Raw genomic sequence first — 18,705 nt, 5'->3', positions numbered from 1 at the left:
AAGTAAACACTTATGAGTACAATCACTAATGAAGGGGTAAACTAGAGAATTACGGCATTAAGAGGGATCCGGATTACTCTAGTTACGAGACTTGAGAGTGAGGAGCGAATTGTACTGCGATTTGTTATTGATAAGGAGGCGGATTAGTCTGAGAGACTAGTTAAAACGGCCAATTCTAACTAGCGAAAAAAATTATCCGCGAAGTGAGGGGATTGAGGGTTCGCATGAACATATGATGATCCCAACACTTGGATAACACTTATTACACACCTGCCTATGTGCAAAAAATAGAGATAGGTGCTATCGGTGAACACGCCTTTCTACCTGGTTTCCTGCTCTACCACTGCTATGCGATACCAATGAAAGTCACGAAGCACTTTTAACCCAAAAGGAGCCACTTGATCGCACAAAGGTAAATTTAAACCACACGCAGAGTAAGTCACAGAAAAAAAAACACATCGAAGTCACAGCACCACAGAAACACAGAAAAAAAATAATGTAATCACAGAAAAAAAAGTCACTGGAAAAATGGAACACTGAACAAGGGCTATACTGGTCCTCTCACGGTCGCCAATTGTTACGTTCACCGGTTAAATGGGTAAGATTGGCATCGGGGAGCCGGTGAACAATAACAATAAAAAAAAAAAACACTGCAGGTTCAACTGGTGAGGAAATGCAAAGGGGGGCACTTTAAAAAGCTATTTTAATAACCCCATAATGAAACTGACATACACATAGATATAACATGAAACAAGAAACTGACATACACATAGATATAACATGAAACATATGAAACTGACATACACATATACATATAACACAGAAATAAATACAACAATAAAGAACCCAACTTAATACCTAACAATAATCCTAATCCTATATGGAGGCAATGTGGAAAAAACGGACGAGGGGAAGTGATACTTATGCGGTGTCGCAGTGGTGAAGTGCTGGGTGAGGTAGATCCCCACGGTAGTCCAAGAGGCGTTGTGTTCACTGGTTGAGGCCTGGACCTCGACTGACTTTCCAGAAAGCCGAGCTTGCTTTAACACTTCCGCTGGAGTCAAATGGGGCCGCGTGAATCCAACTTCGGGACAGTAGCGGGGCTTCATGAGACGGTGACGTGGAGGGTTCATGAGACGGTGCCATGGAAGGTTCATGAGACGGTGACGTGGAAGAGGAGGTGGAGAGGTGGCGAACAAGGTAGCAAGCGGAGGAGGTGATGGTAGTGGAGTATGTTACGGGCGGGCCGTAACATAGGGTTGCGAGGAAATTATTTGTTGGGCCATGAGTGGTATGTTTGAGTAGATTAATGTTAAAATCACCAATGAGTATTACTTTTTTGTTTTTTACTGTTTCTTTTTGGAGTAGACCACATGAAGTGTTTGTAAATTGTTCCACAAATTCATGTTTGGTGTGAGGTGTATATATTGCACAAATTATAAAGGAAAGTGATTTTGACGTGACATTGACAGTATTCATTTCAATGTTATCGTTAATGAGAGTTAGATCATGTAATTGTTCAGACTGTAAATTGTTTGACATGAAAATCGTGACTCCACCATGTGCTCTGTTGGTCCTAACGAGATGATAAGAGTGATAACCAGGAAGTTGATGGATGTGACTGTTGGTAGTGTTTAGCCAGGTTTCGGTGACTGCCAGAATGTCAGGGATAATGGAAAGAGCAGAAAGGAAAGTTGTAATGTTGTCAATGTTTTTGGGGAAAGATCTGGAATTTATATGTAAAATGTTAATGTGTTTTGTGTCTGGAGAAGGTAGCTTGTTGTAGGTATTAAGATGATAGTAGTTAGAGATGATATCAGAATCAATGTGTCCATGAAGCTGATTAATGATATCTAGTGCTATGTCATTAGCGTCCTCAATGTGAGGGTGAGTATTGTCGGCAAAAAGTGTGCTTTAAAGGTTACTCATGAAAAATAGTAGTAGGCTTGAGGGAAACTTAGAAAAAAAAACAGCTGTGTAGCTGCGCCGAGCGGACCTTATGATGTAGCAGTGGTCTGGTAACTCTGTCTAAAAATAATAAATATAATAATAAATAATAAGAATGATAAATATTATTACATTAATAGAAATAATGATAGTACTGGTCCCACAAACAGTAGTAGTGATAAAAAGTATTAAAGCATAACTGGTAGTAGAATATAACAGCTCAGTCTTGGTAGCACACTGCATACATCAGTAATGGTGCTAAAATAACATGTTTTGCAATGTACCACTATCATTATTATCACTAACAGGAGTTGCAGTAGTAGTAGTAGTAGTAGTAGTAGTAGTAGTAGTAGTAGTAGTAGTAGTAGTAGTAGTAGTAGTAGTAGTAGTAGTAGTAGTAGTAGTAGTAGTAGTAGTAGTAGTAGTAATAGTAGTAATAGTAGTAAGTAGTATATATATATATATATATATATATATATATATATATATATATATATATATATATATATATATATATATATATATATATATATATATATATATATATATATATATATATATATATATATATATATATATATGTCACGTTACCCACTTTCGACGGGTTATTTCACCCTAAATTTAATATATATTTCAGGTTCAGGGAACGACACAGAAAAGAAAGTATAACCACATGAAATGAAGCAAAGGCAACGGAAACTTATAATAATTTATTTAATCTAATCATAACTTACTATTTACAATTTACAAATAAAGAAAGAAAAAAAAATCACATCACACGGAAAAAATAAGCCTGGATAACACTCCCGCAACTCTCCGTAGCCCGTACCCACGTGGTCAGATATAACCAACCACGTGCAAAGGAAAAAAATGAGAAACAAAGGAACTTTAACCAACGCGGCTCATAACGAACTCACACAACATGGAGAAACATACGAGTGGACACAACACCAGAAATATAACCCTTGAAAACAATTACAAAACCAAGTACAAACACCGACAAAACTCACGTATACAGTCATACGAGTGAAAATATTGCATAAAACACATAAAACACCCTATTACTGGCTGTAAAACACAACACATACCTGTGTGGCTTAACTAGCCCACGACTCACACACACCACGTGGTCTTCCTGTGGCCCACGTGGCCTTTCCCAGCTGGAGGGCAGGCCTCCTTCTGGTGACCCTGCTTGACCATTGGCAAAGCGAGCGAGAGAGCGAGGTAGGGATGGCAGTTACGGTCCGAGTAGTACTCGGTTTACTCGGTTTTTGGATTTGAGTGAGTACTACTCGGTTTACTCGGTTTTCATAATTCAATTACATGTTCAATTTATGCTTTGAAAATGTAATACAGGCCTTCAAACTAAAGAGTATTTTTTTTTTCGGTATTTTGTTGGGGAAGAAGGTGGTGCATGCCGCACAACCACCCAGACATTAATGGAATAGTCCAATTCCTAAGAACAAGCCTAACAGTGCCAACAGTCCAACACACGGGCTTGGGTGAAGGAAAGAGAGACCTGTACGAGTACGCGACGAGTAGGCTTACTCAGTCAGTTCACAGTTGGCAATTAGCCAGTTTCACAGTTTCCGTTGGCAGCGTTAGCAAGTCGCCAGACGCCAGTGACCACATGTGCACCAGCCGGTTCCTGAATTACTTCTTTTTGGTCCGTTAGGCAGCCAACCAAGCAATTTGTGTCCTGTGCCGTTCCAGAATGCCTTTTTCCATCTGTTTTTTGTCCGCTAGTGGACCAAAGATTGGAACTTTGGTCGAGGGGTTTTGCAAAACATTGGTCAAGTGTCCGGGCGACCAAAGCTACCGCCTTGTATTTTAAATTTCCAAATGTAAAAAGAAGCTAACTGTAATTAAATTTATTTCATTCTATTTACCATGTCAAATTTTTTTGATGGTACAGCAAAGCTTTTCTTATGCTATACTGTAGTCGCCTTGTGAGTTCACGTCAAACATCAACAACAGCCTAATCGACTCGTCACATCTCTACTTCACTGACTAAATTTGGTAAGTATATGATTAATCTTGTTATCTATATATCATTACATGAATTCTTACTGTGTGCTTCTACTATTAAGAAAGGTAAGTGGACGAATTAAAGGGCAAAAGCTATAATATGGAAGGAGTGGAGTAGACTGAAGCCGAGATATCATGTACGTAGCTCATACCCAGGAAAAAAAAAAACGATTAAATAAATGAAAATGATCATGAGGCTGTATATTGAGTATATTTGTAGTTTTAAGTTCAAGGCTATTAAGAGGTGACCGATGAAACAATGGAGGAAAGGTATAAACGGTACCTTGATGAGCTTGCAGGTAACACTCGATTCTGTGGTGGTCTACACATCAGAAGACATTATTGATGGATTTATTACACATTAGTGAATGGATCCTATTAACGAACCTAATGTAACCTAACCAAGCAAACAATAACCCAGCCAACTTAACCTAACCCACCCAACCTAACCTAACCTAACCAAGGTAACTTAACCAACCTATTTATTGTCATAACTTCTGAAGCATCAATTTGCGATGGAAAATGTCAATATGAAAAAGCGGAAATGTTAGATTGGCAGAAATTAAAACAAACCAAACATATTTTAACCTAACCTCACCTATCCCCACCCAAATCTAACATACCTATGCCCTACAACCATTCAAAATGCAGCTAGGTATTCTTCAGATCATTAAAAACTACACTTTTCAGGTACCATGGCTGCATTAGAAGAAATCATAGATGAAGAAATGTATGAAATGGAAGAATTGCGACGAGTGAGGATTCCACGCATATATAAGATCTTATGGTGTATAATGTAGGTATTGCAAAGTACAAATAGTATGTAAGAATGAATAAACTTAACCATCTACTTTTAATGCTAATCATTATACCTTGTGTGTGTGTGTGTGTGTGTGTGTGTGTGTGTGTGTGTGTGTGTGTGTGTGTGTGTGTCTACTTTTGAAAATGTGATCATAGTCAGTGATGAGTCTGGAAAAAAAAAAAACTGATTAACAGTGTTGCACATATTGCATTGAACTTCTTGGTAATTGTCTCCCAAGCTTCCTGTTTCTTAGCTATCATGGAGTAATTACCACTTTTATCAAGCACGACCTTGAATTGGTTGATAAGATCAACCAACGTGCTTTTCTGGTCGCTGGTTAGCGACGTCAACTTTCTCTTCCTTGAGACATGTTATCAGCTGATCGAACGAAACTGTTTACGTTTTCACCAGGTTTTCACTCACACGCTTACCAACCACAGCTATGCGGGGCTACCAACCATTCCGACGCTTTATATCCTTTTGGTAAGCCAGACAACTAGGTTGGCGAGCGCTCCAAACACAAAAAAGCGATTTGTGGAACTGTCATAAATAGTTGGTGCGCGAGCCAAACAACATGGTAAGCGTTTTGGTTTGTTGCCGTACCAATACATTCAGGAATCGGACAGTCTTGCGTTACCCGCTGGCCACGGGCCGAACATCATCAATCATCATGAGTGGCAAAAGATATCGCACGCGGAGTATTGCCTGGAAACATTTTCGTGAAAGTGACTCAAAGAAAGATGAAGTGATCTGTGATTACTGTGGAGAGAGACTTAAGGACCACCCTTCTGACTGACCCTGCCAACCGACCCTGGCACCTCTTACGGACCACCCTTCTGACTGACCCTGACAACCGACCCTGGCACCTCTTACGGACCACCCTTCTGACTGACCCTGACAACCGACCCTGGCACCTCTTACGGACCACCCTTCTGACTGACCCTGACAACCGACCCTGGCACCTCTTACGGACCACCCTTCTGACTGACCCTGACAACCGAACCTGGCACCTCTTACGGACCACCCTTCTGACTGACCCTGGCACCTCTTACGGACCACCCTCCTGACTGACCCTTGCAACCGACCCTGGCATCTCTTAAGGACCACCCTTCTGACTGACCCTGGCAACCGACCCTGGCACCTCTTAAGGACCACCCTTCTGACTGACCCTGGTAACCGACCCTGACTTAAGGACCACCCACCTGTGCACTGTCATCTCTTAAGGACCACCCACCTGACTGACTGTCTGTGTGTGTGTGTGTGTGTGTGTGTGTGTGTGTGTGTGTGTGTGTGTGTGTGTGTGTGTGTGTGAGAGAGAGAGAGAGAGAGAGAGAGAGAGAGTGTGAGAGAGAGAGAGAGAGAGAGAGAGAGAGAGAGAGAGAGAGAGAGAGAGCATGGGATGTGTGTGCAGCACATCCCTACCCTTCCTGACTCTGAGAAAAGATAAAGAGAGAGAGAGAGAGAGAGAGAGAGAGCATGGGATGTGTGTGTGCAGCACATCCCTCCTGACAGTGAGAGAGAAGAGAGAGAGAGAGAGAGAGAGACATCCCTACCCTCCTGAGAGAGAGAGAAAGAGAGAGAGAGAGAGAGAGAGGGATGTGTGTGTGCAGCACATCCCTACCCTTCCTGACTCTGAGAGAAAGATAAAGAGAGAGAGAGAGAGAGAGATGTGTGTGCAGCAGAGAGAGATGGGATGTGTGTGTGTGCAGCACATCCCTACCCTCCTGACTGTGAGAGAGAGAGAGAGAGAGAGAGAGAGCATGGGATGTGTGTGTGCAGCACATCCCTACCCTCCTGACTGTGAGAGAAAGAGAGAGAGAGAGAGAGAGAGAGAGAGAGAGAGATGGGATGTGTGTGCAGCACATCCCTACCCTCCTGACTGAGAGAGAGAGAGAGAGAGAGAGAGAGAGAGAGAGCAGAGTGTGCAGAGAGAGAGAGAGAGAGAGAGAGGGAGAGAGAGAGTGTGCAGCACATCCCTACCCTCCATGGGATGTGACTGCACATCCCTAGAGAGAGAGAGAGAGAGAGAGAGAGAGAGAGTGAGAGAGAGAGCAGCACATCCCTACCCTCCTGACTCTGAGAGAGAGAGAGAGAGAGAGAGAGAAGAGAGAGCATGGGATGTGTGTGTTCATACCATAATTCACTGAGCTTAATAGCAATTGTTCTTGCATCAGAACTCAGGTACCTGTCTTTAATCCTATTTAGATAGACTAACGTACCGAAGCTCTTTCTAGTAATGTTATTTATATGTTTATCAAACGTCAAGTACTTGTCAAAATTTACTCCAAGATTATTTATCATATCTTTAGGGGCTATCTTACTTCCATCGACCTTTAAAAAAGTGTTTGGAGGTATCTTTGAAATATATGTTCTGCTGCCTACAAACATGCACTGCGTTTTCTTAGTATTAAGCAATAGGCCATTTACGTTAAAATAATCTTTGGCAATTTTAAAGGTAGTAGCACTTCGGTACATTAGGTCATCAATATTGTCAATACTACCAGTGTGAATAAACTGGGTGTCATCAGCATATTGTACTACTAGACAGTCAGAAATAAAATGTGTTAAGTCGTTAACATTTATTAAAAACAAAATTGGGCCCAGCACAGATATCTGAGGGACACCGTATGTAATTTCTAATTTATCAGAGAGAGTCTTTCCCATTCGTACACACTGTGATCTTTTGTTTAAATAACTATCAAACCAAAAATTGTCATTTTTCAAGTTATGCAGTTTATCTATTAGAATTTTGTAGCTGAGACTATCGAAAGCTTTAGACAGGTCCCATAAAGTGACAAGAGATATTTTACGTTTGTCAATATTGTCGAACAGTTTATTAGGAACTGTCACGAGCGCCGTTTCAGTCGATAGATGGCTTCGAAACCCATGTTGAGATTTACTTAATAAATTATTAGTTTCGAGATGTTTAGTTAGCTGAGATGCAATAACCTTTTCTAAAATTTTAGATATAACGGTTAAGATAGATATAGATCGGTAGTTTTGGGGCTCATTTGCATCACCTGACTTATAGACTGGAACCACTATTGCTTGCTTCCAGAGTAACGGAAAGGTTCCTGTTACAATAGAGGTATTTATGATGCAGGTTAGGTAAGGTATGAGAACTGTCAGAGAATCTCTCAAAAACCGCAAAGATATGCCATCATAGCCGTGCGAGTCACTATTTCTCATATGTTTAATGATTAAAATAATCGTGTCACTATCTACAGGCTGAAGTCGAAAGACAGGGGGGTACTTACTGGTATCGGAAGTAGGAATACTATAATCAGAATTTCTTGGAACATTCCTTTGACATTCATTGAAAGTTATTTTCCCAACATTTGCAAAAAACTGTTAAAATTGTTGGCCATAGACGTTAACTCTTCCCTCATAGCTACAGGACCCTTACTTCTGGAGACTGGGGCTAATTCCTTTATAATTTTCCACACTGCAGCAGTATTACCTCTGTTGTTTCCAAGTTCTTTATTATAGTATTCAGACTTAGTTTTATGAAGTGAACTTCGTACCAGTTTCTTCAATTCTTTTATATTCACCACGAATTTCGAAATTGTTACGATCATGTTTCAAGGACAAATGTATTTTATTTTTTTCATGAATAAGAGACCGTAAATCATCATCCATCCAGGGTGCGAATGGTCTTTTAACCATTTTTGTAACAAGATATTTAGACATTTGTTAAAAATAACTGTAAAAATATTGACTTGCGTGTCAACATTGTCTGTTCTGAAAATACTGTTCAAGGAAGGCATATCTTGTAGCAAGTGGCCACACAAGACATCCGATGTGTAAAATCTCAATTCACGGAACGTTTTGATTATAGGCAGGCGCTTAGGCTTCTTCAGGTTTACAATTACTGAGATTAATTCATGATCAGCTACAGGACTGGCGACTGTATCACAATCCAGTACTATGTCCGGTTGATTGGTAATTATAGTGTCTAGCAGTGTTGCAGAGGTGACTGTGATCCTGGTTGGCTTAGAGATTAAAGAGACTAGCTTTGCATTTAAAAGAATTTGTTTGAGTTTGCTTTTACTTGATAAAAGATCATCATTAAAATCACCTAAAAGAAAAAATGGCTTATTCTTAAAATTAATAAAATCTAAAACATCTTCAATGACTCAATAAGTATTCAATGGAACACAATGACATACATTACCATACACTGGCTGGAGTATCAGCAGCAATGAAAACACATCAGACAGACATTTCATAATCAGATGCAGTGGTAGTCTCAGTCTGCGATGAAAATCCAGGCATGAACGTACAAAAATATAATGAAAATCACACATAAACATGAAAAAAAAAATCAACAGGGAAAATAAAATCAACAGGAAAATAATTTTAAGTAGTGTTAGAAAAATAATACTGAAAATCAAATAACTAGCCAACAGCATGGGCAGATAGAAAATGCAAAGAAAACAATGAAGTATAAGCAGAGAGCAATAGAAGAAAGCAAGAAACAAACAAGAAACAGAAAAATTTCAAGGTCACTGAAGGAGACAGTAAACAAAATAAACAATGCACTAAAAAAATAAAACACTGTTGCACTTGTAAATAACACTGTAGCACTAGCAAATTAAAGAAAACGCATCAAATAATTGAGCTTATGAGGCTGCAAGGGTAATATAATAAAAAAAAAAAAGCAGGCCTACACACAGGAAAAACATATGGTACTAGGCTACAAACACATTTAAAACATCCGCGGCTGTGATAGCCAATCTGACAGCCGGTTCCTGAATTACTTCTTTTTGGTCCGTTAGGCAGCCAACCAAGCAGTTTGTGTCCTGCGCCGTTCCAGAATGCCTTTTTCCATCTGTTTTTTGTCCGCTAGTGGACCAAAGATTGGAACTTTGGTCGAGGGGTTTTGCAAAACATTGGGCAAGTGTCCGGGCGACCAAAGCTACCGCCTTGTATTTTAAATTTCCAAATGTAAGAAGAAGCTAACTGTAATTAAAATTATTTCATTCTATTTACCATGTCAAATTTTTTTGATGGTACAGCAAAGCTTTTCTTATGCTATATTGAGCATACGTTTTAGCTTTTGAAGTCTACTGTAGTGGCCTGGTGAGTTCACGCCAAACATCAACAACAGCTTAATTGACTCGTCATATCTCTACTTCACTGGCTAAATTTGGTAAGTATGTGATTAATCTTGTTATTTATATATCATTACATGAATTCTTACTGTGTGCTTCTACTATTAAGAAAGGTAAGTGGACGAATTAAAGGGCAAAACCTATAATATGGAAGGAGTGGAGTAGACTGAAGCCGAGATATCATGTACGTAGCTCATACCCAGGAAAAAAAAAAAAAAAAAAAAACGATTAAATAAATGAAAATGATCATGAGGCTGTATATTGAGTATATTTGTAGTCTTAAGTTCAAGGCTATTAAGAGGTGACCGATGAAACAATGGAGGAAAGGTATAAACGGTACCTTGATGAGCTTGCAGGTAACACTCGATTCTGTGGCGGTCAACACATCAGAAGACATTATTGATGGATTTATTACACATTAGTGAATGGATCCTATTAACGAACCAAATGTAATCTAACCAAGGAAACAATAACCCAGCCAACTTAACCTAACCCACCCAACCTAACTTAACCAACCTATTTATTGTCATAACTTCTGAAGTATCAATGTCAATATGAAAAAGCGGAAATGTAAGATTGGAAGAAATGAAAACAAACCAAACATATTTTAACCTAACCTCACCTATCCCCCACCCAAATCTAACATACCTATGCCCTACAACCATTCAAAATGCAGGAAAGGAAATCGGCAAAATCGAACCACTCGCCCACTCTTCAGTCTTGGCCTAGTGGGCAGAAGTAGAGGACGAGGAGTATATACCGCCTGTGAGTCTGTCACCACCCACATATCCATTATTTGTTTTCTTTATTTGTGGTGTCGTTAATATAAATTTGCGGTGGGTATAATATGGGTTTTTCTTGTTCAAGTCAATGAGATCTTACTATTGAGACCAGTTAAAGTGACTGCTGTGAATGGGGCGTACTTATAAAATAATACCAGGAAATCAAACCAAACTTATCCTAACCAAACCGAAGCTAACTTAAACTAACCTAACATCCTATCCTTAATTCATCTAACCTAATTTAAGATTCATTTTTGAATGTCCATGCATATCATATCAGCCTAGCAAGCTCATATCTGCCTTATTAAGAATAATTTTGATAAATTTTAAACAAATAGTTCTTATTGTATGATCCCGACCTATCTTTACTTAACCTTGTCATATGTACTGTACCTAATGGCTAAGTTCGGATCCAGGTCTTTGTAGAACTAGCCTATGTTTATGAATTCTTTAAATCCTATTTTGTGGTATGTCTAGGCCACTCCCCTTTTGGTGGTAAACAACTTCAGTATGTACCTATATGTATGATACCATAGTATCATTTGAACAACAGAAGAAAAGATAGAAATGACTTAAGTAATATATGCTGTTAATATCTATTTATTCTTCAGACCATTAAAACTACACTTTTCAGGTACCATGGCTGCATTAGATGAAATCATAGATGAAGAAATGTTTGAAATGGAAGAATTGCGACGAGTGAAGATTCCATGCATTGTACCTAAAGATCGCAATGACCCATTTTATTATCTTTCTGGTGAAGAATTCCTTGAGCGTTTTCGTCTGCCAAAGGATGCTGTACGAGACCTCATTGAAGAAGTTAGGCCACGTACACATGTGGACAGGCTTGGCACAGGTATGGAACAGTAGCTATTTACTTAAGTATATATGTGGATGGTGATATTGCTATAGACTATTTTACAATACTTACTGATTCAAGACCTGGGAAACCATCTTCTGTATTTCTTTCTACAACTCTGTCATCCTTTTTCATGTGGAGTGAATTGGGAAATTTAAGGTTCTTCCACACTTTTTCTAGTCTTTCTTACTTACGGAGCAAAGGGGCCTAGGGATCCCCTCCTCTGTATTTTCCTCATAAACAGACTAGGCACAACGCAGAGAGAGAGGGTGTATATAACTCCTTCTAAAGTCCCCTGGTATATGTTTGCATGTCTTTCCACAGGATGTGGCATTCCTCTGCATTTGAAGATGCTAGTTACCTTGCGGTACCTAGCCACGGGAAGTTTCCTTCTTACAGTAGCTGACATCATGGATATTGCAAAATCATCAGCATGCAGGGCTGTTGGAGAGGTGGTTCAACTTATTGCTTTCCTGGCACCAGACTACATCAAATTTCCACAGCCAGAAGCACGTCAGATGGCCTCAAAGCTCTACGATATTGCTGGTATGCCAGGTGTATTGGGGTGTATAGATTGTACACACATTCCAATACAGAGTCTAGGTGGGAACAACGTTGAGATGTATAGATGTCGAAAGGGGTTTTACTCATTAAATGTCCAAGGTATTTGTGATTCAGAACTCAAATTTATGCATGTTGTTGCAAGTTGGCCTGGCAGCGTACATGACTCAAGAATATTTTCTAATTGTCGTATCTGTTATCTTCTAGATCAAGAAGATTACAGGGGTTTATATTTGTTAGGGGATAGTGGGTATCCAAGTCGGGAATATTTACTGACTCCACTCCTAGCTCCAAGAACTGAAAAGCATAGGAGGTATAATGTAGCTCATATACAAACACGGAACTCTATTGAGAGGGCATTCGGTGTACTGAAAAGAAGATTTGCAAGCTTAAGCATACCCCTCCGAACCAAACTTCCCAATACAAAAAGAATTGTGATGGCATGTGCTATTTTGCATAACATTGCTATTTCAAGAAGAGTGGACATGTTAGATGTTGAGATTGAGCCACAGGAAGTAGTTGATTTATTGGAGGATGAAGATGATCATGAACTGGATGCCACACAAGTTAGGGAATCATTAATTCAAAGATGGTTCTGAGGGCCAGTTTCAAGAACTTTTCCCTGTGTACCCGATTGGGCTCCAGTGTAATAATACTTTTACTTTTCTAGTTCTTGCTTGCTAGGATTAACACTTTAAGTTTAAATAAAAATATATATAAGGTTCCAAAAGGTAAAGAAAATGAAATTATATATAAGATCTTATGGTGTATAATGTAAGTATTGCAAAGTACAAAATTTGTAAGGATGAATAAACTTAACCTATGTAAGAATGAATAAACTTAACCATCTACTTTTAATGCTAATCATTATTTTGTGTGTGTGTGTAATAATAATAATAATAATAATAATAATAATAAACGGTTTATTAATTAGGCAATGTAAAAATACACTGAAAATGTACAGGGGTGGGACATTACCACAATGAACTAAAAATGCTTAACCTAACTATGGATAAACTTAACCTAGAAATTCACTTATTTATTTAAAGCTCGCACAATAGTGGGCACCGCGCTGAGTCGGTACCGATCCGTGCGCGGTGCTCTCAAAGGCGCCACGCGATTATGGTGTCGGGTGGCGCGAGCAGGGGGAGGCACGTCGGGTGGTAGCAGGTGGCGGAGACGTGGATGACGCAGCAGTCCTTCCCCAAATTTTCCAAGGCTTCCTGGTGTCTTGTGGCCAGCCTCGGCAGACTCAGGCAGGTCAGGGCGTCCTCGTAGGACCTGTAGGCAGGCCCAAGGATGACCTGAACGCCCTCCTCTGAACCCTCTCCAGCTGTTGTCGTTGTGTGAGGTTCAGGAGGAGGACCACGCTGGGGCGGCGTACATGAGCTTAGGGAGTATAAAGATAAGGTACACTCCTCAGCTCATCTGCCGGTGCTCCCAGGACCTGAGTCGGCGCAGTAAATAGATTTTATATGAGGCTATTGTGGGCATAAAATACCCACACGGGCTATGGTGGCCCGTTCTGCTCTTGATTTTCTTCTTCTTAGCGGCGCTGGTGCCGCTTCTTCATGGTGTGCTGGCTGTGTTGGTTGTTGGCAGTCTTGAAGTCCTCTACCATGTCGGCAATGATCTTCTCGTAATCCTTGGTCGGTGGTGCCTCGTCTTGGCTCTTGGTGTCCCACTGCCACAGGCTCATGCCCTTGGTGGTTGTAGCAGTGTTAGGGGTAGTCTTTTGCATATCCTTTTTATTTTGGTCTTCTTCAGGAGAAGGGGATTTAGTTGTGTGGTGAGGCGGGTCTGTGGTGTGGCTGCGTAGGCTTGTGTCGGTGCCTACTACGTCCACGACCTCATTTTCTTCCTCTTCCTCCTCCATGCCCGTTCCCTCCTCCACATGGTCCTCGTGGAGAGGTTCTTCTTTAGGCGGCTGGCGTTTTCCCTGTGCCTTCTTGGTGCGATGGCGAGTGGTGGTGAAGACTTCCTCAGGGATGCTTATGGCAGGCAGCCCGTTGTGCTTCAGCAGAAGCGGAATCAAGGACTGCAGGCGGCGGGTGTTGTTGCCTGCAAGAGCTTGTGCCGTGCAGATGCAAGCCTTCATCTTCAGCTCCGCTTCTGCTGCTTTTCCAGGCCCGGGAGACGATTTAGTGCGGTGAAGGGGGCGTTCTTGGTTGCCTTCCCTGGCGACCTCTCTGGCCTCTGGACCCTTCTTCCCCTTGAAGCTGGTGAAGGTGGCGTGGTCTCCTTCTCGGGGTAAGGGTTTCCTGAAGGATCTCTTCAGTCCAGAGTAGTGAACAAAGAAGTCTTTGTTGACTACGGAATCACGAATGAAACCGTAGCCAGACTTCCTGTTGTACCACTTGAAGGTACCCTGGTGTTGAGCTGCCATCGAGGTGTTTGCGCTCTCGCTTGCCTGAGAGTGTAGTGGGTGTGATGTTCGGGCTTCGCAGTGTTGGCAGGCGAGTGGAACCTGTCCTTGCAGGGCTGATAGGCAAGGGTAGCCAAGGCGAAGTCTGTGAACATCAGCCCTGACTTTAGGATGTGTGTGTGGTGGAAGTGCTGTTGGTTTATAATCAGTGGCTCTGGCGTACCAGATTGCAGAGGGTGAGCCCCGGCGGCTTCTTCTTCGTGAGTGTTTTATGGAGACGTAATGTGTTGGCTCTGATTGTGCGTTTGACTTGTGCCATGCTGGGTGAGATAGTGATTTCCGGGTCTGCGATGGTGGTGGCGGCTTTAGCTGCAGCATCAGCAAGATCATTCCACGTATACCCGCATGGCCCGGAATCCATGTGAGAGTGATCCTCCTTGCCCTCCCACACAGGGTCGTGGCGAGGTGATGGATGCTCGTGAGCAGCCGCACGTTGTCTTGTGGCCACGGGTTACGGAGTGCTTGCAGGGCAGCCATGGAGTCCGTGGCGATAAGGGCGCTGTGTGCCGTGGTGGTGTGTAGGTGTTGGAGGGCTCCTTTGATGGCTGCGAGTTCCGCTTGGGTCGAGGAGGCGCCACTAGAGAGACGCCACTGGAGTGTAGTGCCTTCGGTGACGAGGGCCGCTCCCGCAGCTCCCGAGGCCTGATCTACAGAGCCATCCGTGTATATGATGGTGTCGTGTGTGTGTGTTAGAGGTGTTAGGTGGCCGAGAGCCTCCGCCTTAAGGGCAGCAGGGTGAAGGGACGACTTCGGTAAGGAAAGCCAGTCACTTGAGATGGTTAAAGGGGGACTCCATGGAGGCGCTGGTGTATAGTCCGGGTGGGGGCTGTCTTGCCCTTTATCTCTGATGGTGTCTGCAACTCCACATGATGTCACAGCTGCTGCTGAGCCCCTGGCCCATGTGTGACGGAAGAGGTGAGGGTCTTGTCCGAGAGTGGAGAAGACCTTTCCTGGAGCGATGTAGGGACGTGCAGAAGCAGCCATTTTGCCGATGAGGGTGGCAGAAAGCTGGGGGATTCGGTGCTTGATTGCCACCAGCTGGGCTTCCATCCGCAGATTGAGAACTTTGGTCCAGCGTGGGGCAGACAGAATGACCCTGAGAGCCTGATTCTGTGCCTTATCGAGTGTTTCAATGAGGGCTGGGGAAGCTGCAGTGAGACAGGGGGCAGAGTAGTCCACCAACGACCTTATGGCGTGTGTAAAAAACGAGCGCTTCACCCGGAAGCTGGCTCCACAGGCGTTACTGGCGATGGCCTTCAGGATGTTGGTTCTGGAGAGCATCCTGTCTTTGAGTGTTTCCACCTGTTTTCGGAGGGTGAGGTGCCTGTCTATCCACACGCCGAGGTATTGGTGGCTCTCGACCCAACCCACCTGCGCGATTCCAGTGGTAAGAGGGGCATCAGGGATTGCTCCTCCGAATGCCATGGCCTTTGATTTGTTTAAGTTGAGCTTGAGACCAAGCTCACGACACTTGACATCGAGAAGAGTAAGGCAGCGCTGGCTGAACTGAATTAGCTAGAAAAGTATGGTGAAGAGATGCAAGAGTGTGTACAGTAGAAGTAATGAGTAAGAAATAATTGAAGGAGAGTAAGAGATAAAAAGTGTGTGGGCAGACCACTTTGCTATTTTTGTTTTGTGATGTTGTCGTCGCTTAAGCTATTTCCACTGCCAGCTGCCGCAAGCATAGACTGGAGTGAAAACCCCTTGCCGGAGCGTGATCGAGTGACCAGCCCCAGCAACTCAGGGCGCGGAGTAGCGTGAGTGTGACGTGCATAAGTGGAGGATTCATCTGCTCTGCGATTGACTTCTCTCTTCCCGCAGCCGGCTGCAGCTAGCATCGACCGGTGGCATAACCCCTCACCCAGACGGGGAAGAAACGAACTAGAGGTCGTCCTCCATCTCTACGTGACCACACGTTCCGTCTGAGTGACTCAGGGCGCGGATCTTGAGTGGAGCGTCACGGGATCACATGCGTATCTCTCCAAGTGAGTGAGTGTTGGTATGGTAGGTGTGGAGTTTGTGAGTTAGTGGTTTTATTGCTATTTGTATTTAGGCAGGACTAGTTGTTGTACTTTTTCCAGACTACTGGGGAAGTACCTGTGGTATTTTTGTATGTGTGTTTTGTTTTGTATTAGTTTTAGGTAAGTGTCATTTTGCATGTTTTCTAGTGAGGCCCAGATTTGTTTTGCTTGTTCATGTAAGAAAATGTTTAGTGGTTTGGTGTTAGTGTACATGTGTATTTCCTCGGTAGTCATTGTGTATGGGTAGTACTGGTTGGTAGCGAATCTTAATGCTTTGTTTTGTATCTTTTGTAGTTTGCTAAGTTGGGTGTCGCTTATTGCATGTATGGGAATGGGTGGATATTGGATTATAGGTATAATAAGTGCCTTTACCAAGTGTATTTTGATGTTTTCAGGAAGTCCTTTTAGCCTGTATATTTTGCTGAGGGCAAAGTCTGCTTTAATTTTCCTCTTTTTTACGTGGGAGATGTAGCCATTAGATATGGTGAGGCCGAGACTTGTTCCTTCTGTGCGGAATTGTATATTTCTCCCGTTTATGTTCAGTGGTGTCATGGTTTTACTAGCAATGTGTAGTGGAGTGAATTTATTGATGTTGGTTTTGATTTTCCATTTATCTTCGTATGCATTAACAGTGGCTATTTCTCTTTCAGTTATGTGTTTTATCATGTTTTTTGATCTTCCTGGGTATCCTGTAATCTGCGTGATGTCATCTGCATATGAGATGTTGATGCCGTGTCTAGGTTCAGGGATGTCACTTGTATATATTGTGAATAGTGTGGGTGATAAAACGCTGCCTTGTGGTACTCCTGAGTGTAAGTGTATTATTTGTCCTGTGTAGTCTTTAATTTTTATGCGTGCAGATCTGTCATCCAGGAAATCACAGAGAAGTTTTTCTATGGTGGTGGGGGGTGTTGAGTTGTAATAGCTTGTACTTTAGACCTAAATGCCAGACTTTATCAAATGCTTTGGAAATGTCTCTTAGAATTACTTGGCACTGCCCTTTATCACTTTTGTTCTGGGATATTTGTTCTGATATTAAGGCTAACGCTTGGTGTGTGCCTCTGTTAGCCCTGAAGCCAAACTGGTTATTATTGTATTTGTTGTGTGATTCTAGGAATTGTTTTAACCTTGTGTTAATAATCCTTTCGAAAATTTTTCCAGGGACCTCGAGCAAGGATATGGGTCTGTAATTTTCGGGTTTGTGTGGGTTTTTGTCTGTTTTGGGAATAAGTTTGATGATAGATTTTTTCCAGATGTCTGGAAAATATCCTGAGGACAGTGCCGCATTGAATATATTTGTTAGTGTTTTAATTGCATTTTTGGGTAATTTGCTTAGAATTAGTTTGTTTATAGTGCTGGAGCCTGGTGCTGTATTCTTGGTATGTTTTATTGTGTTAATTACGTCTTCTGGTGTTATTTCTTGGTCTAGTGGTGATGTGTTTAAGCGGGAGTAGTCTGAGTTGTTGTAAGGTGTTATTCTATGTGAGTTATCGCGGAGAAAAGCATGTACGTCTAGTATGTCTTCGTCTTGTTCGTTTTCGTTGTCTGTGTCTGTGTCAGAATCTTCATCCCCGAAAACCTTTTCCCAGATTTTTCTGTGTTCAGCTTCTTGTGATGCTGGGGTGTAAAGTTTAGTGTTGTTGTCATTGAGAATGTAGTGTGGTGTTGGCTCTGATTCTCCGCATAGTATTTTAATCTTTTTCCAGAACTTTTGTGGGTCTCGGTATGTGTCTGCTGTCTTTTTTGATGGTGCTGTTCCAGCTTTCGTTTGATTCGTGTATCATTTGTTCTTGTAGTAATGTACGTAATATTTTATAATGAGTGTAGTGTTGGTTGGTCCAGCCGTGTGTTTCTGCGTGTTGTCTTAGTGTGTTGAAGCTGATTATGATTTTGTTAGTGTTATGTGTTCGTGTAGGGGAGGGCAGTTGCTTGAAGTGGGTTGTGGGTATGTGTTTGTCTGTTGCATCTTTAATTATTTCGTACCAGTTTTCTATTGTATTGTCTATTTCTTCTAGATTTGCATCTCGAAGATTTGGAGTTGTTATTTTTCCGTTAATTTCCTCATTAAAGGCTTCCCAGTTTGTTTTTTTCAAGTTTTTTTCTTGTCGGGGAGGGAATTAGAATAGGTGAAGAGGAGATTGTCATTATAATGGGGATGTGATCACT

The 18,705-nt window shown here is 41.9% G+C and overlaps 1 protein-coding gene and 1 long non-coding RNA gene across 2 annotated transcripts; both read left to right on the top strand.

Moving 5' to 3' along the window:
• The first annotated feature begins 3,893 nt into the window (after nt 1-3,893).
• Nucleotides 3,894-4,827, top strand: LOC123502603. Its single transcript, XR_006674185.1, has 2 exons — nt 3,894-3,966; nt 4,666-4,827. It is a non-coding gene; the product is annotated as an uncharacterized LOC123502603 (long non-coding RNA).
• A 5,065-nt stretch (nt 4,828-9,892) lies between these two features.
• LOC123502601 (putative nuclease HARBI1) lies at nt 9,893-12,927 on the top strand. The gene is made up of 3 exons (XM_045251765.1): nt 9,893-9,929; nt 11,308-11,529; nt 11,857-12,927. Exons 2-3 carry the CDS (start codon nt 11,313-11,315, stop codon nt 12,690-12,692), a joined length of 1,053 nt encoding a protein of 350 aa, XP_045107700.1. The 5' UTR covers nt 9,893-9,929; nt 11,308-11,312; the 3' UTR covers nt 12,693-12,927.
• Nucleotides 12,928-18,705: the final 5,778 nt, after the last annotated feature.

Source organism: Portunus trituberculatus, chromosome 12 (genome assembly GCF_017591435.1).
Source record: "Portunus trituberculatus isolate SZX2019 chromosome 12, ASM1759143v1, whole genome shotgun sequence".
NCBI lineage: Eukaryota > Metazoa > Arthropoda > Malacostraca > Decapoda > Portunidae > Portunus > Portunus trituberculatus.
Note: the sequence above shows the minus strand (reverse complement) of the source record. Positions and strands in the feature narration are given on the sequence as shown.

Bases quoted from the DNA above. Each gene is read 5' to 3' on its own strand.
- LOC123502601 (XM_045251765.1), top strand. From the start codon at position 11,313: ATGGCTGCATTAGATGAAATCATAGATGAAGAAATGTTTGAAATGGAA. The intron at 11,530-11,856 runs GTATGGAACAGT...GTCTTTCCACAG, and splicing joins TGTGGACAGGCTTGGCACAG to GATGTGGCATTCCTCTGCAT.